The 23,704-nt window shown below is 46.0% G+C and overlaps 2 protein-coding genes across 4 annotated transcripts; one reads left to right on the top strand and one right to left on the bottom strand.

Moving 5' to 3' along the window:
- The first annotated feature begins 4,496 nt into the window (after positions 1 to 4,496).
- Positions 4,497 to 6,096, top strand: LOC123074788 (serpin-Z1). The gene is made up of 2 exons (XM_044497538.1): positions 4,497 to 5,021; positions 5,123 to 6,096. The coding sequence occupies exons 1-2, from the start codon at positions 4,617 to 4,619 to the stop codon at positions 5,915 to 5,917; spliced, it is 1,200 nt and encodes a 399-aa protein (XP_044353473.1). The 5' UTR covers positions 4,497 to 4,616; the 3' UTR covers positions 5,918 to 6,096.
- Positions 6,097 to 7,801: 1,705 nt separating this feature from the next.
- Positions 7,802 to 21,396, bottom strand: LOC123079276 (uncharacterized). Of its 3 annotated transcripts, XR_006437915.1 has the most exons (9): positions 20,965 to 21,396; positions 18,792 to 19,531; positions 16,912 to 18,068; positions 15,677 to 15,756; positions 14,992 to 15,592; positions 14,830 to 14,911; positions 14,269 to 14,448; positions 9,426 to 9,473; positions 7,958 to 8,133 (listed from the first exon to the last, which is right to left on the bottom strand). XR_006437915.1 is itself a non-coding variant. In XM_044502010.1 (8 exons), the coding sequence occupies exons 1-8, from the start codon at positions 21,362 to 21,364 to the stop codon at positions 7,930 to 7,932; spliced, it is 3,312 nt and encodes a 1,103-aa protein (XP_044357945.1). In that variant the 5' UTR covers positions 21,365 to 21,396; the 3' UTR covers positions 7,802 to 7,929. The 3 variants fall into 3 exon arrangements, 2 of the variants coding, with proteins under 2 accessions (XP_044357945.1, XP_044357946.1); XM_044502010.1 differs by lacking the exon at positions 14,269 to 14,448 and having other exon boundaries at positions 7,802 to 8,133; XM_044502011.1 differs by lacking the exon at positions 14,269 to 14,448 and having other exon boundaries at positions 7,802 to 8,133; positions 15,677 to 15,738.
- Between the last annotated feature and the right edge of the window lie 2,308 nt (positions 21,397 to 23,704).

Here is a 23,704-nt window from a genome sequence, read left to right as displayed (position 1 = left end):
CGTTTCTTCGGGTTTTTTATCCGTTCACCCATATTATAATTTTTACTATTCGAGGTGGTACTAATTTTTGTTGTTGTTTTGTCGGGCACATAACCAGCCTGTACCAGGCCACACAGCCCCACAGGCTTTCTAGAAAGTGAAAAAAAAATAGAAGTACAACGCACGGGCATGCGAATCTTTTCTCCCGTTGCAACGCACGAAAATGTTTGCTAGTCTGACTAAACACACGTACTCCTATGTATTAACACCATAACTTCAATTAACAACTATATTAATGGCCAAAATTCATGGCACCATACACATTTTGTGATTTGAAATGTTGCCATTCGACATTGCTACCTACTACTACCGTAAATCCCACACCGACACCGTCTAATTGATGATGACGCCCTCGACGGAGATCTACCGCGACGGGGGCCGTCATATCTCTCGCACCCGTCGCCGGTGAGGCGCAAACTACGGCGGGAGGAGGACACGGCGGCTGACACGGGGAAAGGCCGCAACGTCGTGTGCGGGTCTGCAATGATAGATTGGCGTCCACCAGGATGTTCAACCAGCACTCGGCATCCCGGTGAGGCGGCTATGTCGCGGCGGAGCAGAATGGAGAAGAAGACGGTGAGGTTGGCTAGAGCAGAAGGTTGCGGCTACTAGGAGACAATGAGGCGGCTAGGTTTAGGTCATGGGGACACCTCGCCATCGGGCTTTTTATGGCCAGGGATCGGCGACAAATGATGTTGCGTGGTGGCTATCCGACGGCCGCCTCGGGTATCCGAGGATCGGGCACGCCATTAGTGGGGCGGGTGGTTCGTCGCCGCCTCACTGATGATACTTTGTGCGCAATAGTTTGTGGTCAGGCGGCACGAAGCTTCAAACCCAACTGTGTTGCATGGAGGAAGAAGATGAAACTTCCCTCTCGCACAAGCAGTTTGTGATGGAGTACGCTGCAAACCGGACCTCCACGGCATCCATTTTGAAGGCTACGAGGTCGTTTTTGGAGCGAGCTCCATAAAATGGGCTTCCTCCTCCGCCTCCCCGGATCCTGGTTAATTATTAGTTTTATGTAGGGGTTTGTTATGCTGTCCCCCTGGCAAGACCTATTTATTTTTCTTGTCGCACTTGGATTGTGAGTTTGGATCTTGAACTTTGGAAGTTGTCTATTGTTAGTGCAGTTACTTTATATATAAAGCGGAGAATCATTTTTCGTTAAATTATGACGACTACGATGCATATGGCGACTCTGCTAGAGTGCATTTTTATATGATGATCGGCGTACTATGTGTATTTTTATATGATGATCGTCGTACTATCGCTAATTATGGCAATCGGCCACATATGACGCATCTCTGAGACATGGGTATTGTAAGAAGAAGTTTGGCCTTCTTTTTATGTGAATATACACTGATATGATTTTTGTGGTATATATGTAACTAGTATACTTTGTTGACCAGAGAAAAGATGTGGATCTTATGAACCCAAACAGCTTATCTTCATTCTTCAGTTCATTTCTTAAAAAGCATCCCGGGGAAAATTAAGACGCTGGTTAACCTTGATGTAAATAGGGCACAAATGTGGTTTCAGCGCCCGAGCCCAGCTGCTCCCGTTATCCTCGGCGTTGGCTCCGCTATGTGGATCCGTGAAAGGTGATTTGACTATTGTCGTGTGGGCGCTGGAAAATTGCTCGTGAGCGAGAAATACGGTACTCCCTCCGTCAGTGAATAAGTGTACATCTAGCTTTTATCCTAAGTCAAAGTTAGAAAACTTTGACCAACTTTTTAGGAAAAAGTAGCAGCATTTATGGCACTAAATTAGTATCACTAGATTCATTTTAAAATATATTTTCATAATATACCAATTTGATGTCATATATACTACTACTCTTTTCTAAAAAGTTGGTTAAAACTATAAAACTTTGATTTAGGACAAACGATAGAAGTACACTTATTCATGGACGGAGATAGTATGGCACAGTGGTCTACGGTGCGGTCCCCAGAGCGATGCGCGCTGGACGTTTAAAATTTGCTGGATGACTCCGTCAAGACCTCTATCTGCTCCGTGGCTCAGCCGGTTTGTGTGGAGAAGAGCCATAGCACAGAATATATGTACAGGTTGTTAGGATTAAAGCGAGCTGTGGCACAGAAAGAAAAACGACCTGCATGGGGCTGCAACAATATCTTGTGGATCCAGGTGCGCTGGGGTCTTTAAAAAACGTCAGAGAAAGTGGTTGTAGTCCGCGGCAGCGACGGAGAATCACCGGCGTGCGATGGCGGACAACGGGTTTGAGTTCCTGGAGGTCGGAGCATGCTCCCGTACGTGCTGGCAGCAGATTGGACATGCCAGTTTAAACAAAGATTGTAGGTGATTAATAATACTTAAGATACTAACTGAAACTGGTATCCATCGCCCGGCGACAGGTCTAGCTTCCATTGTGTGTGGGGCTCGATGATGCGTTCGTTCAATCAACCACAAGGATTAATTAATAATTGGCAGGAGTACATGACAAAATGCTCAATGACTGATTAGTACACCTAATTAGTCAAGCATCGCCGAGCAGGAGACCTCGCACGTTTGTTAACGGTGGTGCATGACAATGGGGAGGACAGAGGAGTAGCCCTGTAAGTAAAACAAAAAATGTCCCCTGAGCAGTTCTGCTTGTTTGCTAGTGCTTGTGATCCGGTTCATGCACATGCAGCAGAAGATGCACACGAAAGTTGATTGTGTTTTTGGAGAGATGGCGAGTGTTAACTGGGGAAGTTCATGTACTTGCTTGCATGGCTGATGATTATCCATCCATAATCAATGGAAACAGGGCAACAGCTCGAGGGGCACATCATTTGAAAGTAACTAAGATGCACATTTTTTTAATTGATCATTCATGGGATTAGTATCCGTAAGCCAACATGACGACGCCTCACCCAAGTCTCTGCTTGTTTGGTAGAGTGGTGATTCAGTTCATGCACGTAGCGAGGATGGTCAGCTCAAAGCCCACTGGAAACTGCAAAAAAATGTTGAGATCTTCATGCTTTGGATGTGGCATGGGTACAGACATCTCAGATAAGTGAACTTAATTGGGAAGTGCATTGTACTTGCACGGGTGCATGATTATGATTCTTAGGTGTCTCATCAGATAAACGTGGGAACATGTAGATTGTAGAACACAATCTGCTCTTTCAGGAATTCAGAAGTTTACCAAACAAAGCTACATCTTACATGAAGAACACCAGGGTTTTAACTGCAACGGATTGTACTAGTTAAGTTTCGACCAATGATTCATTCTTCAGCTTAATATCCAAGCCCGCGGTTTCTGCATACTGCTAGGAAGACAGACAGAAAGAAGAGGCAGAATGCAGCTTGAGATAGTACATCCTACGTTCTCCACCTTGTTTCACAGGGTAGCCTGGAAATTTACACATAGGTTAACAAAAATTTCTTCGTTCCATGCATACACATGAGCGTTGTATGATTAATCCCTTGCCTTCGAAATAGTTTCGACTTGCATCCGAGTAAGGCAAAAGCATTATCGTTGCATGGGAAAATCTGCTAGCGTCGCGAGGAGATCAGATGATCTCTGTGGGATTCAGGCCTTCAAGGGCCTGCAGTGCTTCCTGGAGACCTGGACAGATCTGAAACCGTCTCTTTCCAAATATTCTGCAAGCTTGGCCTATTGATATGCGTCAAATCATCATCAACATTAGAGTTCAAACAAGATTATTTTACTATACAGAATACAGAATTATAGGGCTCGTTTCTAGTGGAGAGTGATATGTTGAGATCGAAGGCAAAAAGGCTTGTGGCTGCTACAGGTTAGAAGATACTTGTCCTGGAACTCGAAGAAATTGCACAGGCTGGCCTAGAGAAAGGGAGAAGGAGGCAAGAAGATCTGGGTGCCAACGAAGGAAACGATTAACATACTAAATGACTGGTGGAGAAGATGAGCTGCTGCTCCTAATGCCGACACTTCAGTCGATTTGAAGGAACCTGGGGCGAACCAAGAAGGGAACCCTAGATGGGGAAGACTGGAGAGGCGGTCCAGCAAGGCCCAGAAACAAAGAGGAGCCGTCTCGCGTTGTTCTGGACGGGCGACTGGGACGGCTGCAACGTTACCCATATGTATTAAATGCATGGGCCCTGATCAGATTTCATCCAATACGCATAAAGTATACAGACGGAATACAAGATACTTCACAGATCTCGAAATGAATGAATGCACGTGATAATAGGACCATTTGAGCTCGGGCTCAGAAATGAGTTTTCAACAAATGTGTCGCATTAGAGGAAGGTTTAAATAGAAAGAGGTCCATTTCTACCAAAGTACTCCGTATAAGTCAAATTTCTGACCCGCAAAAAACAAATCAAATTTCTGAGAAAAGATTGGATAGTTTATCAGCCTAAATTATAAGCAACCCATCAACGTGGAACCGTCAACCGTGTGGAAGGCTCGTCTGGCAGAAGGGAAATCCGAAGCGTCCCCACCAAGGCGACGCGGCACAACACCTCGCGTCCAACGCACGCACCATTTGCCTTGCTGCACGGAGCTTCAACTACAGAGCCCAAAACCAAACCCCTCGCCGTCGCAACCAAAACCCACCCCCAGCCCACCGCACCCGCCGACCAGAGCCATGGAGCTCACGGAGGCCGCCAGGGACGAGGCCGCCTTCGCCATGCGCGTGCTCCGCCACCTCGCCTGCGGCGGCGGCAAGGCGTCGGCGTCGGGCGCCAACCTCGCCGTCTCCCCTCTCTCCATCCACGCCGCGCTGGCGCTGCTCGGCGCGGGCGCCCGCGGCGCCACGCTCGACCAGGTCGTCGCCTTCCTCGGCCCCGCCGGCGGCCCCGCGCACGCCGCGCTCGCGTCCCACGTCGCGCTGCGCCTCCTCTCCGACAGCCCCGGCGACGACGGCGGGCCCAGCGTGCGGTTCGCCAACGGCGTGTGGGTCGACGCCGCCATGCGCCTCAAGGTCGACTACGCTGCCCTCGTCTCCGAGCACTACCGCGCCCAGGCGCTCCCGGCGTCCTTCAAGGACATGGTGAGGCTGCCCGCCCTCCCTCTGCAACATTTTTCCACGAAATTCGCGCCGGAATCGCGACGAGCGACCTCACGATTTGCGTCCGTGTATGATTGTTACAGCCAGAGGAGGCGAGAACCCAGATCAACCGGTGGTTCGAGAGCGCGACGGCGGGCCGGATCAAGGGCCTCCTGCCCGAGGGCTCCGTCAACGGCGCGACGCTGGCCGTCCTCGGGAACGCGCTCTACTTCAAGGGCGCCTGGTGCCGCAAGTTCGACCCCCGGCTCACCCTCGACGACACCTTCCACCTCCCCGCCGGCGGCAGCGTCCGCGCGCCCTTCATGTCGAGCAGAGACCGCCAGCAGCACGTCGCCTGCCGCTCCGGCTACAAGGTCCTGCAGCTGCCGTACGCGCGCGGCCGCGAGCGCCGGTACTTTTCCATGTACATCTACCTCCCGGACGAGCGCGACGGCCTGCAGAGCCTGCTGCACAGGCTGGGGTCCGACCCGGCGCTGCTGGAGAGCTCCACGACGCTGACGGCCCAGGTCCCCGTGGGCGCCTTCAAGGTGCCCAAGTTCACCATCTCGTGCAAGACGAACGCGACCGAGCTGCTGCAGGACCTCGGCCTGCGCCTGCCGTTCGCGCCCCTCGCCGCGGACTTCTCGGAGATGCTGGATTCGGCGGCGCCGCTCGTCGTGTCGGCCGTCTTCCACCAGTCCTTCGTCGAGGTGAACGAGGAAGGGACGGAGGCGGCCGCGGCGACCGCCGTTGTTGCGTCCTTTGGCGCCGCGGCGGTGAGGACGCCGGTTCAGGTCGTGGACTTCGTGGCCGACCACCCGTTCATGTTCTTGATCAAGGAGGAGCTCAGCGGCGTCGTGGTTTTCTCCGGCCAAGTGGTCAATCCGTTGGTTCCATGAATCTGGATGTGCAGACACAGAACATCGTATCTTTTTGTTTTTGAGCTTTCTGGATGTTATTTTTGTTAATGTGCAGTTCTTTTAGTGAACTTTTCTGCCTGTTGATTGTTTCAGAAATTCTGATACATTACTTGCCTTTTCAAAGATGTGTCCAGTACTTCAATATGATCGGGGGAGTACTATCTTTGGCACGTGGATCCAAGATACACTTCAAAAGGGACACCAGAAATGAAGGAGCATAAGAGCAACTCCAACTGTCCGACTCAAACGGACGGCGTTTTTATCCGCTTTTTGTCCGTTTGGGTCCGCCGTCCGCCCTCTTTTAGTTTTGGGTCGGCAGTGCGTCTAACGGGCCAACCCATTTCATGACCGCGCGCGTTTTAGATCATGCCAGCGTCCATGTCGTCGCCCTGGTTTTGGCGCTCCAGCGTGCGGGAAAGGTTCGCGCGCGGGGGGGAAAGCGGCCTAGCGCGCGCTCGTTATAAAAAGGCGCTCCCTCCACACTCTGTCCGCCGCCCACTCGTCTCGCCCCCTCTCACTAGCCTCGCCGCCTCTACGCTACCATGTCGATCCGCCGCCTAGGCGCTTCGGATTTTCGCGGAGTCCGCGAGCGCCACTCCGGCGCCTTCTCCTCCGAGATCTGGTTTCGCGAGAAACGTCTCATCCTCGGCACCTTCGACACCGCAGAGGAGGCGGCCCGCGCTCACGACACGGCGGCGTGGCGCCTCCTGAGGCCTCGTCGGGATATGAATTTTCCCGACGTGTCGAGCCAGCGGGCGCAGGATCTGGCGCCTCTCCCGCGGCTTTTCACCAACGAGGATCGTCGTGTCCACCGGAGGCGGCTGCGTCGCCTCGCCATCGCCGAGATGGACGTGGAAGCCTTGATGGTGTGGCGCGAACGCTTCCCGCAGGACATCATCGATGAGCGCCAGTTCTACAAGCAAAGGAGGTTGGAGAGGGACGCGAGGAGGAGGGAGCGAGCCGCCTATCGGGAGGACAAGCGTTCGCGGAAGCAGGCAGCTCAATTGAAACTGAAGCTACGAGAAACGTCGGGTTGAGACTTTGAAGACGAGCAGCATGCTGACGCCTACATTCAGACGTCGGAGGAGGACATTACCGAGTCGGAGTCAGAAAGCGACGAGTAGTGGTCTTTTCTTTTATCTGTGTACGCTAGAACTATCTATGTATCCATTTTTATCTGAAAAAATGGCCGGTGGCGTCGGCGACGAAGCAGGCGGGCGAGGGTGTGAATCCAATGTGCCACTGCCCAGCGGGTCCGGTGAGGAAAGAGGGCGAGCGCGCGCGTCCGTCGCGTGTCCACACCGACGCAAATCAGGCTAAAAAATGGGCCGGGAATGGATCGGCAGGCGGACGAAAGCGAACGCGCGTCCGTTTGGGTCAGCGCGTTGGGCCGGCTTTTTTGTCCGCGCCGACCCAAACGGACGGCCGCAGACGAAATGGGTCGCCCCATTGGAGTTACTCTAAAACCTACGTGCAACACAAAGTTTCACACTTGCCAGCAATGGTACACATACCTGAATTTTCAAAAACAACGGCATCAGACGCATATAAACAGTAAACATTGAGCTACAGTTTGTAAATGACCTCATGCGCACATCGCAGACGAGACATATCTGCATGAAGTTACTACTGAACATAAAATTTGAATACCAGGAGCCTGTTGAGTCATGAAGAGAACTCTAGAATCTACAGTGGATCCTGTCATCGTGCAGTCCAGATTTAGCAATTCAGTTGCTAAACATAGATTGTAAGGTAGACTTATTGCCTAGATGTTCACATCAGCATGTAGTAGGACTGGAGTGCTACAACGCATGGGGAGAATGCTTAGTTTCAAAGGGCTAACATTCTAATGTAGATAAAACAGAAGGAAGCACAGCGCCACACTAATAGACGCAAGAACTGTTTACTGTGCGCAAAGCCAGCAGCGACAAGGTTTATTACATACACGTTCTACGATCAAGGTTTACGATTTACATACACGACAAACTATATCAAGACACTTCAGTGGTTGTTTCCTTTGGCAGAACCACAGCGATTAGACACTCAGTCGGTTGAGGCGGAAGGCCTAGCAGTCCAAACACCTCGGATGTGGGAGGAAGGATAAATAGCAGCCTCGACCCCATGGGCTTCACAGGAGCAATCTTTATGACCCCGGCGTACTTGTTCAGCTTCAGATAGGAGATGAAATCCCGGAACTGCGAAATGCAAAAGGTAATAATGCTTAGACAACTACTTTGTCGTCAAGTTGCAAAGAAGCAATCTCTGACTATTACATTCTGAAAGTTGAATTCACAAGTTTTGAACTTGTAAATCCACTAAAGCACACACGTGATCTGCAAATTCATAAGTTTTCAACTTGTAAAGCCACTCAAGCACTTAGATGACATCTCAGAATTCTTAGGTGATGAGCTGCAATTAATACGACAGATATGCTGCTGTTATTCTGCATACTGCAGCTTATGCAGGCCAGCAGGTCTATATCTCTTCAACGTTCATTATTTGAAATTAACTCAACTCCAGAGAAAAGGTAAAACCTAAGTCTACACATCTGAGGGCAAAACAGAGGCAGACCAGAGTTGCTTAAAGTTCTCTTTGGTGCTTATAAACAGTAAAACTTGCACAAGATCATAACATCTATGACTCAAGATTAGAAGTCATGTAGTCGTAAATGTCAAACCCCAAAATGTGTCAGGAAAGAAACTACACCTATTAGCCAAAAAAAAAAGGAAAGAAACTACACCTATTGCCTGACTGGTGCCTGAACAGTATGGAATTATCGTCCCTGTCTGATGATATCTACAGCTAAATGACACAATTTTGGCTTCTGGCAAGATGATAACTCTCTGGCTGCTCAACCACAGCTCCTAAAATGACAGGCATCGATCAAGTCATATACACATTTCCACCAAAGTTCCCCTAGATAAAAGTGCCAGTATGGATCATACAGTCACTAAAGCAATATGCAAAATCCAGCATAACAGACTGATAGCTACCCCCATTTAATGCAATCAAATAAGTCTTGAGCCTGTCGTGTTAATACATATACTTGTTAAACAGCTGTCTTATCCAAAACTGCCTCGAACAAGAGAGTAAATTCCAGGTGGTACATGAATACTTCCAGGTCATTTGCGAGAGTAAATACAGCAGCAAGAGTAGACGGGATACATTTCATCAAACCAATCTCTCTAGTCTAAATTCAATTTCCGCCTCAAGTAACTATCATGTCAGTTCACCCTGCGAGACCACACTAAAAATTCTAGGTATTCCTATCTCTTTTATACTTGGGGGAATTCACAAGTATTTAGTTTTCATAATAAATCAATTACAGAAAGTGACAATAATTCCATCTGCTGTCTGTTTAGGTAATTATATTTTTTAATAGGTTATTATGTTCAGTACATGATTGATGTAGACGCATATATACGATAAGTAAAATGGTTTGAAAAGTAAAGGGATTGAATCACATAGCAGTTGATTTTGATCATACCCCTTTCTGATCATCATTCGAACAAGGCAACAACCGACAGACTTCTTTCTGCAAAATGAAAAATAGAAGTTAATATTCTTTTATGCAAATTGAAGAGTAAAAGGTGATCATCTTTTCTCAACACACTATTTGAGCTCCTTAGCATCCTTAAAACATCTCTATTTAGTCAGAGAAACCATACAAGAGTTAAATGCCAGTATGGGTTGAAGGCGATACAGCCACAAAGTATTGTTTACAAAATACATGTTGACTGCAGCCACAGCACTTAAGCAATTAAGATGTGGCGTAAAAAATATGTCGCCAGCCATATCACCTTAGACATCAAAACATAACCACCACACTCTCTACAACTTGACTAGCACTATTGCCAACGATCAGCTGTCAACCTTCTGCTCAAAGCCTAATCACCTTGTTTTTAGTAGCAATAGCATATCCATTTATCATGATTCCCCACTTTAATAACCACTGCAAACTGAGTGAGACATCAAAATATGCTATTTGTGGCTTCAAGTGTCACTGATGAATGGCGAGCACGCATCATTGACTGAATCAGCTATGAACTAAACTTGCAAGATATGGAACGTGCTTAACATTGCATTGATCCAAAGATATCAAAAGCCTTGCAAACATCACAACTATTGGTCGCACGGCCCTCGTCAAGTCAGTTATCTCCTCCCAAGTTGTGTACTCCATCACGCCTCTCATCGTGCCACCAAGCACACTTGATAACCTAAACAAGATTGAAAGAGCTTTTCTTTGGTCCGGTACGGACAAGACGACGGGCGCCAAATGCAAGGTCAATTGGGAAACGGTTTGTAGACCGAAGGAGTATGGTGGCCTAGGGGTGCTCAATACCGACAAGTTTGCAAGTGCTTTACGGCTAAGATGGCTTTGGTATGAGTGGAAGGAACCCCGCACATTATGTGTAAGATTTGGCAACCCTTGCACGGAGGCTGATCTCAATTTCTTCTATGCCTCGGCTACCATCACCGTGGGGGACGACGCCAAAACAAGATTGAAAGAGCTTTTCTTTGGTCCGGTACGGACAAGACGACGGGCGCCAAATGCAAGGTCAGTTGGGAAATGGTTTGTAGACCGAAGGAGTATGGTGTCCTAGGGTGCTTAATACCGACAAGTTTGCATGTGCTTTACGGCTAAGATGGCTTTGGTATGAGTGGAAGGAACCCCGCAAATTATGGGTAGGATTTGGCAACCCTTGCACGGAGGACCTCAATTTCTTCTATGCCTCGGCTACCATCACCGTGGGGGACGGCGCGAAAATGCCGTTTTGGGACTCCCCTTGGCTTCTTGGGCGCAAGCCCAAGGATATTGCAACACTAATTTTTGAGGCCTTGACAAAGAACTGGAAGGTTAGGGAGGCTCTCAAGGGAATGCATGGATCTTCAAAATCAACTACAACACCGTCGTCTCCGGTGAACACATTCGGTCATTTTTCACTCTTTCGATGCTTGTAAATGGTTTCCATCTTGATGAGCACCTCGAGGATGATATTGTTTGGAAGCACTCGAATGACGGGATCTACACGGCGGCCACCGCGTATAAGGCCCAATTCCTTGGATTAACTCTTCCCCCATGGACCGCATGGTTTGGAAAGTTTAGGCTCCCCCGAAGGTCAAATTTTTTGCATGGTTGGCTCTTCAAGATAGGATTTGGACCGCCGATCGCCTGGAGAGACGGGGTTGGGCAAATTGTGGCCTTTGCCCTCTCTGCAGAAGGGAGCAACAAACGGGTGCACACCTCTTCTTTAAGTGCCACTACACGCTTAGGCTTTGGAGGTCAATCATCGCCAAGCTTGGCCTTGCACACATGGAAAACGCCGATTGGCACCTTGCCGATTCCATCCACAAATGGGGGACAAGAGAACCGGCAACCATGTCACCAACCGGAGCACTATGACCTCCCTCACCATGCTTGTTACTTGGACCATTTGAAATGAGAGAAATGCTAGGGTGTCCCGTCACAAGTGCGCGCCACCGCCCATCCTCCTTAACATCATCTTGGAGGAGGCAAAGCTTTGGGTTACCGCGGGAGCTAAAAGACTAAGGCTTATAATTTTGCTTGAGTAATTGTCATGCCGTGTATGTGGGTGATTTGTAAAACTCTAAACTCTATTCCCTCCTTATTTAATAGATGAGGGAAATCTTTTGCCTCCATTTCGGAAAAAAAATCCATGTATTCAAGCATAAAGTCTTGTAGCCCAACGCCCATTGAAGATGATCCGGTGGTCTCTTTCAGTGCATCAAGTAAAGACATATATGCACGCTAGAGTTTGTAGGAGTTGCATTGTCGGCAGTGCCTCCTGTTGCACCACAACCGACACTCTAGCGCACATGTAAGACTCATGGCACAGAAGAGATCGAAGTGCACCGGCTCTGTGGTCCTCATGGTTTTACAGTATAAACACATAACCTTTCCTTTTAGCTCCTGGATATTCTCATTCCTTTTCTGCTTGGCCTGTTCCTTGTATGCAAGCAACTTAACCTTTCCAATTTTGTCTCCTGGATGGATAGTTGGATACAAACCTGAAAGTAAACATGCCAAACTTTTCATGGCCTAATTCAACAAGATATGCAAGCATGCTTGATATGCATAACTTGCTGGACTCCTTTCCTTAAAGGACAGTAGATGGCAAACTCAGACAAAAATTTGCAATTGTGTGAGCCCTGAATCTCTCCCGCAGAATTGGGCATCTCTCAAGTTTTGGACTCTGTCCATTTGTAGGCCTCTCTTCCAAGGGAACATAATCAAAGCTCAATCCAAGTTCCCTTGTTTTGTTCAAAAAATCAGACCAGTCCGGTTGTCTGACTGGAAATAATGGGAACCAGTGACCTGTCCGGTTTCATAGGACTAAAAGAATGTTTTAGAAGAAAATACGAAAAAATATTAAAATGAGTTGTTTCATGTGGGGATCGAACACCATGGTGGCTTCGTTTTGTGATATATTGGTGGGCTACGCCCTTTATTATGTGTATCCATGGGATCTGAGGTCCTATTTTCTCATGTAAGCTTAAATATTAATTAAATATGACTTTTTTTGCCGCCATTGAACCGGATGAACCAGTGAACCAGTCGCTCGACCGGTTCACTAACCATCTGGATTTTGAAACTATGGTTTTGGTGCATGAAATTATCTTTCCAATTTGACCTCGTGCTCTTTCCTATTCTGTCTTAGCTGTCAAACGCACCGAATAAAACCCATACTTCCTTTAATGGTTTTGGTTTTCTTCCTTAAAAGTTGCTCGAGTCCTCGACTATCTCCTGGATCGATTAAGAATCTATGTGCACCTGGGTGTGATTGATTCTTGCAGCCTGCCACACATGAATCTTGCTCCAATTCTTCTTGTCAACATTGCTTTCTTTCCTTCCTCAGCAGCTCGCCCTCCTTGCTAGCTTCCTTCCTGACCTGCACCACACGACGCCTGCACATCCCCATTGCATGCAATCACGTGCTTCAGCTGCTACCACAACTTGATGCTTCGCCTTCACTACTGAAACGGGTCCCTCCGCTGTGTGGCTGCACTGGCTTTGCATCTTGTTGGTCCTCCTTTCTTGGCTGCGTCTGTTGCACCTCTGCTGCTTCTTGCGATGACTCTGCTGCTGCTTCTTGCGACCGTGCCGCTGCCACCGCTGCATCATGTTTTGTCACCACCATTGACTTGGCAATGTCTAGTGCCGGATGATATAGGGAGTGACTCGGTACCAGGATATTGCAATCCTGTAAATTCGTGAAAGCTCGTGCTGCATCATGGTCTAAACCGTATATTCAATGAAGGCCACGATCCATGCCCTTGCTAGAAAATTTCTGATCGCCTCCACTACTCCATAAGGATCAAAGACCTGATGAAGCACACTGTCAGCGGTAGGGTAGAGACATGAAGGATCCTTCACGATATCGTCTTGGCAGCAAAAGCCATGGTGGTCTGGTCGGCTCTGATACCAAATGTTGTGCACCTAGATCCACAACAGGATAACTACTGTGCTGAATATAACCAGGCGACGTGGCTGCAAGGGATTGGGTAGACATAGGTTGAGACTAGAGAATAACGGGAAGATCAGATTGATTGCTCTTGCTTGATTGCAAAGCAGATGCACTCCATCCTTATCCTTATATAATGGATGCTCGGGTCTCTGACCTCTCCTAGTATGATTGGACTTATTAGCTCGTTCCTAATGCAATTGGACGCTTTCATAATGCTACGCTTTCCCAATGGACTTTCATTCTTCTCTCACATGGACTCCTCCCATGCTGCTGCCCCTGCCTTGATACAGTGGACCCATGTTTTTCAGACAATCGGTGGAATGATCAGTTTCTGACAGAGACCGACATGCACGGGGCCTACATCTGTTGGGGCTATAAACGCTTGCCCCCTCCCACCTCCTACCTTTGTATCCAGAAGTGGCGCTGTTGTCAAGGACAAGGATAGCAAAAAATTTAAAGAACTGTCGAACTCAACTTCCTAAATGTTATACAAGATATTTTTCACAATTCATCAACTTCCAGAGGTCTGGATTCAAAACTTTCAACATTGAATCAAATGAATGAACACGTATTCTCAATTAGATGAGAACCAACTTTCATTCAGATGAGCCAACTTTCAGTTCATTACATGCCAACTTTGTAATCAACACAATGCAGGCTTTCAAAATCTACAAAATCAACTTTCAGCCCAAACAACTGGAGCTTTAACATTATAGAACTTTGCCTTGAATAAAACAAAACTGGCATACAAAAATACTAAGAAACAGACATTCCCACACCTTTTACGGCGCCGGAAGCAAGAAAAGAAAGTCAGACAGCGATGAAGACAAGTGAGGCACCTACAGCAGCGGAGTGTGGGGCCAGAGGAGGTGGAAGCCAGCAGCGCTGAGGAGGTGCCCGACGGCAACGCAAGATCCTCGCTAAACCTAGAGTATCGGCAGACGTTGAGGGACATAGCACCGCCACCAAAGGAGGCAAACTCCGACAGTCCGCAAGCTCTTGAATTTACAAAATAGTAGAAAACTGAAGAACAAGGAAGAAAAGAGGAGGTTGGGAAACAAAAGGGAGAAAGTGACCAAGGAATAGAAGAAATGAGAAAAGGTGGGCCTTCACAGTATAAAGAACAAGTCATTTGTTGGGAACATCACCCATCAAATAGTGCTTTCGTATCTTCCAGGTAACAGACCCAAACAAAGAATGTTCTATGGAGCAGTGTCACAGTTTATATGTAAGTTTGCAGATTAAAAGCATATTTAGTGAAAAACATGGCAATTAGTCAGAAAAAATTACGTGTTATGTACAAGAAAATGACACCATTTATCACTGCAACAACTTAAGAATCTTAAAAATTTAAAGTACAAGTAGGTTAGATATATTTCTGAGTACATGACCTCAGAATCTTACTTTATTAGGTGGAGCATTGGAGATGATTGTCTTTGCGTGCTGGAAAGCTGTGCGCTTTAGAACATCTAATCTTGAGGGCCATCTGAAATGTGCAAACAAGGTTAACATATAATGTAACAAATTAGCAATGCGCAAATAAGAGTAAATTTATGCAAGCCTTACTCTGCTGGTTCAGAAACAGTACTTCCGTATCTACAGGCATCCAACTCTATTCTACTTGCATATATTGTGCAGTAGTGTATGCCACTTTTTGTAAGAGAACCCTGCCATTGAGGATGAGGGCATGGCTTCTGTGAATTACAAGGATCAGTTGAAGGTTGTGCCGGAGGAGAACTTGGGGGCGGTGGAACAGAAGGTGGCTCGGAAACAGGTAATGGTGGTGGAGATAGTGGTGGAGGTGGCATATCTAGAGGTGTAAATGGTGAGGGAGCTACATTTGGTATAGGTGTACGAGGGGTGACACAAGACGGTATGAAAGGAGGAGCAGACGGAATACGGAAGCTACTTCCGGGCATCATGCGAGGAGAAACAATGCGAGGAGAAACACGGCCGAAGGGTGGATTTGGTGTAGTGTTTTCCCATGGACTGCCCGGACCAGGATATACAGGACGAACAAAAGAAGTTTGGATAGGAGGTGGTGGTGGTGGCATTACAGAAGAACGATGTGCAGAAACAGGTGGGCAGGGAGGCATTCCTTGTGGAGCCCTGTTTGACTCTAGATCCTTGTACTGCCATAATTGTTGTGTATTGGGAGGTGGTGGACCTGCACACCAAGCAACGGATTGTTACATTGGAACTATATTATGCACAAGCTTGCAAAGTTTCTGTTTCGTTAAACAATACTGACCATATATTGGCCGATCCCCTTGTACTGTGTAACCTGTATGATAAGCTGAAACCCTTGGATTCCTGCATATGTTCCCATCACTGAAATAAGTATAATTGTCATGCAACATGGCAAATTTTCCCTTGTGGTGTGTAAACATCATAAATAATATACATAAATTGGTATTGGTAAGCTAGAAAATTATGTCTGCATGTTATATAAATTAAATAAGGGGGCACCGCGTTCTGATGCTTTCGAGGCACCATATATTTCTGATTTATTTGACATAAGAGGAAGGCATGGTAATGAGTGTTCCAAGTATGTGTTTAAGTAAATCCTAGATGCAACTTCCGTGATCGCAATTGCAAGCTGGTATTAAGAATCATGAGTTGTGAATTATAATTTCCGCTACTCATGTTTGTTTGTTTGTTGTTTCCATATGCACTGCGTGATTGCAGTATGCCAATATCAGCTATAACCTATATGTATGTAGCATATTTTGAACATGTAACCAGATCCAATGATACAATACCCCAAGAGGCACGAGCATGTACTAGTGGTGGTAACACTTCAGAGTACCCCGCTACTCTCCTCATAGGATACTTATCAAAAGCTCAATTTTGTACTGGATCGGGAGCAGAGTGAATCTGATGCACTCTGTACTTAAGGACTGACAAATAAATAAATAGTGCATATGAAAAAACATAAGGCAGTAACAATATATGTGTAGTGCTAACAATAACATATGCGTAGGCTCACAACCGTAGTGCCACAAAACACACCAATTTCCCATGTAACAATCACATTCACAAAAAAGAGGTAAAATCAAGAAGTATCTTCCATGGTATATTTAAATTCAAATGTTGCATCTTCATAAAATTCTAGTTAGATGACCAGAAATAGCATGCTAAAAATAGGCAGACAAAACATGCCCAGTTGCATATCTAAAGTTGACATGTTTATAAATATCATGGGATGGTCCCACAATCACGTTAATCTGACTGAGAAGTCGTCCAAAGAAGAGACATGGTCATAAAGCATGTTTTGGGATCTATGTTCTAATCAAATTAACCACTAGTGACTTCTATGCTTTGGTTTAGCTTGTCGATAACCGTCCATGTGTGATCTTACCTATTATGTTTCTGTTATGGTCTCGTAGTATGGTAGTTTATCTATTTAGAAAATCTATGTGAACACCAAATAACAACAGGTCCAACCAAGAAACTATCCATGTAAGAACTAGAAAAAAGGTTAACCTGATCTCATGGTGACTGCTGCTGTCCGGAAGGTTCTGGGCTGGCATTCGAATAACAGGTGAAAATGTTTTATCGTGAACAGCTCCTACGCTGCATGTCCTAGATTCAACACTAATCAACTTCAAGCCAAACCTTGCACCATGCATCTGCGACTTTGCACAGGCAGCAGCACTGTGTGATTCATAATCTATCAAGCAGCTCCCATCAATCCGATTAAACTGCCACCTACTGACCTCACCAAATCGTGAGAAAGCATTGATAAATTCCGTCTCAGGGATTGACTTGTCCATGTTATGTACCAAAAGTTGATGAACAGATGTATTCTTATCCTGGGAACAAACATCTGAATGAGCTTGGCGCCTAATATGGGCTTTTGCAACAGCTGCATCAACTGATGTCTCAAATTCAAGAATGAAAGCATTTTCGCCCGAGATATCGATACAGCCACATGGCCTCTTCAGGCCTGCTGACTTCAATTCATCGAACACCTCATCTTTTTCTTTCTGATTCTTGACTTTACCAACATAAATATGGCAACTTTCACCAACAGCTATACCACCAACAAATCCCTTGCTACCTATAAGTCTATCTAAATACCTTATTTGAAGATCACCACCCCAAATAGAGGAGCCCCGCATATATCCACATGCCCGAACAGCGTGCACTATGTTTCCATATTCAATCAAGGCAAATTCTTTGGAAGGATAAAATAAAAAGTTCGTTAATGGGCCAAACTCCTCGAATTTAGATCGAACTAGTGCCTCTGCAGCACTATTCCCCAGTGAACCAACCCAAAGTTCCTTTGAGACCGAAATTACATCGCTCGAGACAGAAGCAACATAAAGATCAGGTCTTGCACTCTTGCGGCCACCAGTTTTCGCATCTGCTAGCTTCTCAGTTTTCACATCATCTGTCTGCACAGACTTTAATACATGGGTATCAATATTGACAGTTTTTTCTCCTGCACTTTTGTCAGGCTTCTCCAGCACTGATGGTTCACAGTCCATGGAACTTTTATCCTCGTCAAGTTCTGATAAAGAGCCCAAAACTTTTAAACAAGATGATACCTCTGAAAGCACAGTAGATCCACAGGAATCGCATAACTTTTTGTACCTCCGCAGTAGCCAACCTCTCAAAGATGGATGTCTAGATATTGCCTGCGTGAATAAAAAAAATAAAAATAAAAAGGTCACTGCAACGTGAAGCAAAGCTAGAGGACAGGATTTTACCACATAATTAAGTGGAAGATTGCAACGAAGACCCAAGAGATCACCAACTCATTATCTACTCCTAAGTGACCGTGCACTTTTTCCTCCCCTCATATTTTCTTATTTTTTATTACAAAAAAGAAACCATTCCATTAATACTTGTTCACAAGAGAATAGTGACTGTTGGAAGGGCAAAATCAGTTCATCCCTATCCACACAGAAACATGAACTAACCAAGGGTCTACGTCAACACCCAACCATAAAAAAAAGGGCAGGAAGTAACATAGGTACTCACACGGCCATTAGGAAATTGCGAGTTGCTGAGTCATAATTTTATAGTAACGCTAGCTTAAGTCAACATAAATAATCAATCTCTAAAAGGCATGCATAATATATCCTTTTCCCATAGCAAATCTGGCTAATAAATTTCTGACTTAACCTTAAATGTCTGCAGACCATCATTATAAACAGGAAATGAAAAAATAGTGCTTGATTCAACTATCCATAACCAAACCAATGTATGAGCCAAAGTAGATGGGTAACCAAATTAATCAGTTCTGTTCTCTGGTAGTTACCATGGTACGCTACAACCCATTATTGTTTCTATTGTGCAAAATTCAAATGTACATAACAAAAAGGTGAAAATGCTTCATCAGCCAAAAATGTACATACCATTGTGATGTAACACTCATTTGATTCTACCATAGACCTTCCTGAAACGCCAGACGCATCAGAAGAAGGCTTTGAATCAACAATCTCTTTGGTGCCAGACAGATCTATTTCCATCTCAGTACACTGTGAGGCCACATCAGCGTTATTGTCCAGAGCAAGATCTGAGATACCATTGCTCATATTGCAGGTCAGCTGATTTAAAAAGTACAGTCCTCTTATATGGTCAGTTTCTGCAGAAGCAATCAACGCAAAACATGCTTCTAATAGGTTCTCTGGGGATAAAAGAAATATGCATAGCAAGGATTGTGCCCTCAGTTCAAACAAACAATCATGCGCCAGTTGGCTATCATCCCCTGACTCCTGCTTTAAAATCTCTAATAACTCCATGGGGTCCTGAAGCTTTGAAAGTCTTCTGGAGCCTATATGATGGATATCCTTCCCATCAAATGTTGAAATGAAGAAAGTGAGAACAGTCATATAGACTGCAGAGCAGATTCCTGTGATAACAGATGACTTGGGAGCTTCAAGAGATGCTGTGGAGCATATGTCAACTAAGCCAACAATACAAGCCCTAGCAGTCCGATATGCCACACCATCTGCATCCTCCCCTCTTGTTACAATGGCCAAGTTCCAATTGTACATCTTGATGGAGACTTTAGCAGCTGCCTCAAGTGCAGTAGGACAATACGAGGCATATTGAGGAATCAGCTTAGCTAAGATACGTTGTACACTTGTGCAACCTGTATGGGTGGACGAGGAAAAGAATGAAAACGGTTTCTGAACATGGTAGGAGACAAGCGCTTTCACTATAAAATATTTCAGTCTTGTAACCAAGTACATATGCACTCCAAAATAAAAGGTAATAATGTGAGAATACAGAGAGAGCTTGACAAAGGTTTGGCCTAAATAAAAAAGTAGAGCAACTTGGAAACAAGGTTAATACAATGCATATCTGCCCGTCCAAGCTGTCAGGGTGCCATAGATAAAACTGGTTACAAAAGAGTACTTAAACATGAAGCTACCAAAAGAAAATTTGGGCATCTGCAATTAGGCTAGGAAATATTACTATTTTAGTATTATGTTCTCCAGTCCCAAAGATATTACAGGTCCTGCTGGCTTCATTCTGGTTAATGGAACCGCGCGCGGGGGGGGGGGGGGGGGGGGGAGGCTATATGCCTTCCTGATCAGCTAAAAAAGATAATACAGCATTTCCTCCTAAATATTGCTCCTTTTGATCTTAGGATTGGTGTGCCTAACCCTGGCAAGTCGAGGGCAAAACTCTGTACCCTGCCTCAGGGGTGACTTGGCAACACCATGACACACAGAATAATTCAAATAGAAACTTCAATGGGATTACTCCAACTTTACATCAAAGATGGATCCACTCTTGCTTCCAACATTAGTTAAGAATGACGCAGAAATTTAAGTTGTGTATTTGTTAGACTTTCATAAATAAATTATGATTCACGACTTAACGGAGGCATATCGAACAACCAGTGCATCCGAGAACCAAGACACTGACGTTGATAGTGTCAGGTGTCAGCAGCGCATCTAAAGCGCGTATCCAGCGGCGAACCCTGTATCAGATCGATGCGGTGCCGATTTCTTTTTCTTTACTTTTTTTTATCTATGCAGTGCCGATCTCACATTCTCAGCCTGGGGTATGTTTTGTTCGTGTCCAGAACGAATCCTACCAATTTAATGTTGGTCATGGCCAAAGTTTTGGTCCTTGTTTGGATGATTGCCAAAGCTTTGGCATGTCCATGGCACCTTACCAATCTAGTTAAAAATATTATCAGCATTTGTCAAATCATGGGCAAGGAAAACCATGACATTTCGCTATGCAAGTGTTTGGTAGGGTAGGCATGGGCTCAAACCAAACACAGCCTAACAATCAAACACTTGTTGATCTACCAAAGCGTACTAGAGTTTTGAGGTACATAAGGACAGGTTAACCAAGTGATGTTTAGCAAAAACATTTTCCCATGGAATGAAGGGCTGACGATACTGCCATCCACTGGGACTGATCCAATACAAAATCTAGCTTCGAATATGAAGTGGTTTCAAGCATGCCCACCTCACGATTCACTAAATCGGCTACTTGCAGATGTAATTTCTAAAAACAGCATCTAACGCAAAGGGGGTTGTAAGGTTGGAGGAGGATTTTAGGTACCTCGGGACGCGGTGATGAGGGCGAGGTAGACCTGCTCGAGCTCGGGCATGAGACGCGCGTCCTTGCGCTCCACGCAGAGGCGGATGCGGCGGTAGCACTCGAAGAGTTTGCGCAGCTCCTCCCGGTTGCTGCGCTTGCGGTGGAGTTCCTCCGGTGTCGGCGGCGGCGACTGAGGGGGAGGTGGTGGGGCGGAGGGCGCCGCCGCTGCTAGGGTTTCGGGGGGCGGCGGGGTAGGGGGGAGGCCTGGGGGCAGAGGCGGGGGCGGCCGCGGAGTGCCTGAGGGGCTCGGGGTCTGGGCCTCTACGAGCTTCCGCTTCTTCGGCGGCGGCTCCGCCGACGACGCCATGATCGAGCGATGTCGGGAAGAGGTGGGCAGCTCTCCGGCCTGGCGGCCTGTCATGCGCACTCTCCCAAACAGTTCTCTGAAGCAAACCGCACACAATGGAAAGTGGGAACGGAGGCTACATAACCCCCTCACTCAACTCTCGAAAAAAAAAAACTCTTTCTCGAATATGAAAAGAAATGAATCAGAAAAAAAAAACTCACTCAAAAGAAAAAGTCTACGTAATCCCCGGGGTCTCGCGAACCCTGAAAAATCGAACTAACGCCCTGTTCAGTAGCTCTCCGCTCCGCAGCTCCGCGCCGGAGTGGAGCGGGCCGCGGCCTATTTTCTCGAAGTGGTCGAAGGGTTGCTCCGTGTGCTCCACGGAGCTGGATGACTGCCGAACAGGGCTTAAATCAAATATTTCACGCGCCGAGAGACCTTGATAAATACTATTACTAACTAGTAAAACACCAGTGCGTTGCTAAGGGCTACAGTGCATATAAATGAATCAAGAAAATGATTACGATTGACTTGAAACTCATTTCTCCTCATACGCTCGAACGTGTTCGGACATCAAACGGGCGCCCAACAGACTTCGAAAATTCAATCTTCTGGACAGTCCGGACCCCCCAACCCATATGTGAAGAAGAAATGTTGTTGTCCGGACTATCCGCCATGTTATCTTCAACATGCGGCACCAAACAAAAACCCCACTCCACGATGCAACCTCCCTTCTCCTGCCGCCCTCCCTTTCCCGCTCGGTTTTCCGCCGTAGCAGGACATTTCTAGCTGGAGCCCTTCCCTTTAAAACTGGATGGCGACAACCACACATTCGCCATGACACCCTCTCTCATTTACACCATACCCCCCCCCCCACAAACCACCAAGGAGGAGTCCCTCGCCAACCGTCCCGCTCTCCACCATGATCCCCTTCCCAGTGTTTGTGCCGATCCGCCACCGCGATCAGGAGGGAGGAGGCGTGTGCCACCCGTGATGCCCCCAACTCCCGAGCCAAGAAGGTGGATCCGATGTCTCCTGAGCCATTGCTACATTGTAATATATAGTTGAATGTTGTGCATTAACACGAAACAAAATATGATGTCCATTATTGGATATGCAACTGATACGCCACTGTGTATGTTATTAACTCTTGCAGCAACCAACCAATGCATTTGCCGTCCTATCCTAACAAAAATAATTGTACGACTTGATGAAAAAAATGAACCGCTCACTCGTGCAATTTGCTGTCAAGCCATCTCCATAAGGAATGCAATTTGCCACATTCTCTAAAGTAGGGAAATTATCCGCTTAGACCAACCCCAACCCCCATCCACATCCACATCCACATCCACACATGGTGCATAATATAAGTGGAAGGCCCACACGTGTCCACATAATTTTTGACGGGGCAAGTGGGCATACCACAGCCCACATAATCTCACATCAATGATCGAATCAGTTAAACTATTGTACAGAAACAATAATGATGTTGTACACTCTAGTAGCCTACTACGAATGTATTGTAGTTCTTACCGAGCAATTATATATAACTTTAAAACATTAATCTTAGTTTTAATACCACAGTTGCGTCCAAAAATCAGTTCATCTCGATGCACATATGAAGAACAATCCACTGTTTGATTCCTAATTCTTTCATGTTTATGCCCGATCACACTTTCATACACAAAAAATCAGGAACTGTGATTGGATTGATGGTATTGATACAATCGCACATGGAAGTCAATTATATGATGCCATATCTTCGTAGCAAGAAAAATTAAGGTTTCACCTCAGAATTTTAAACCTGCTTCAGGTCAACAGGGAATAAGCTAATAATAAAGAGAGTATGATGTTAGATGCTGCTTTTTCGTGATCACCATGCGGAATTAGATCAATCATCATTACAAACAAGCATTACAATGAAGAATGACATAGTTTATTGTTTAGTACACCAAATCACTGGAACATGGCAGGATACAAATGAATGAGAAGTTGGAAGGTGAATATTCTTCACTGTAAGGATTAGTGAAATGGACAAATGCATGACTGAAATTCAGAACTGTAGCAACATGAGAAGCCAGAAAAAGCCTAGTAGTACATCAAAAGATATGTGTGCACAACGAGGCATTTAAAAATAACGGAGGATTGGTTGTTGAACCTAGTGAACATGTAGAGATAATATGTGGTAGACACAGTTGACATTGCCTAGCTGCTCGACAGCCACACCCTCGACACCTTGCAGCCCAACAAGGGTGCAAGCCTCTCCCTAATAGAAGAGATTGGTGACAATGTAAGCTTATAAATCAGTGAATACCTCCCAGACATAAATTGAAGATCAATGAATTACAACAAAAATTTGTAGTGGTGTATATAAAAAGATGTTTACAGTTGCAACATATGGGGAAAAATTAAAGA

The sequence above is a fragment of the Triticum aestivum genome, chromosome 3D (genome assembly GCF_018294505.1).
Source record: "Triticum aestivum cultivar Chinese Spring chromosome 3D, IWGSC CS RefSeq v2.1, whole genome shotgun sequence".
Classification (NCBI taxonomy): Eukaryota; Viridiplantae; Streptophyta; class Magnoliopsida; order Poales; family Poaceae; genus Triticum; species Triticum aestivum.
Note: the sequence above shows the minus strand (reverse complement) of the source record. Positions and strands in the feature narration are given on the sequence as shown.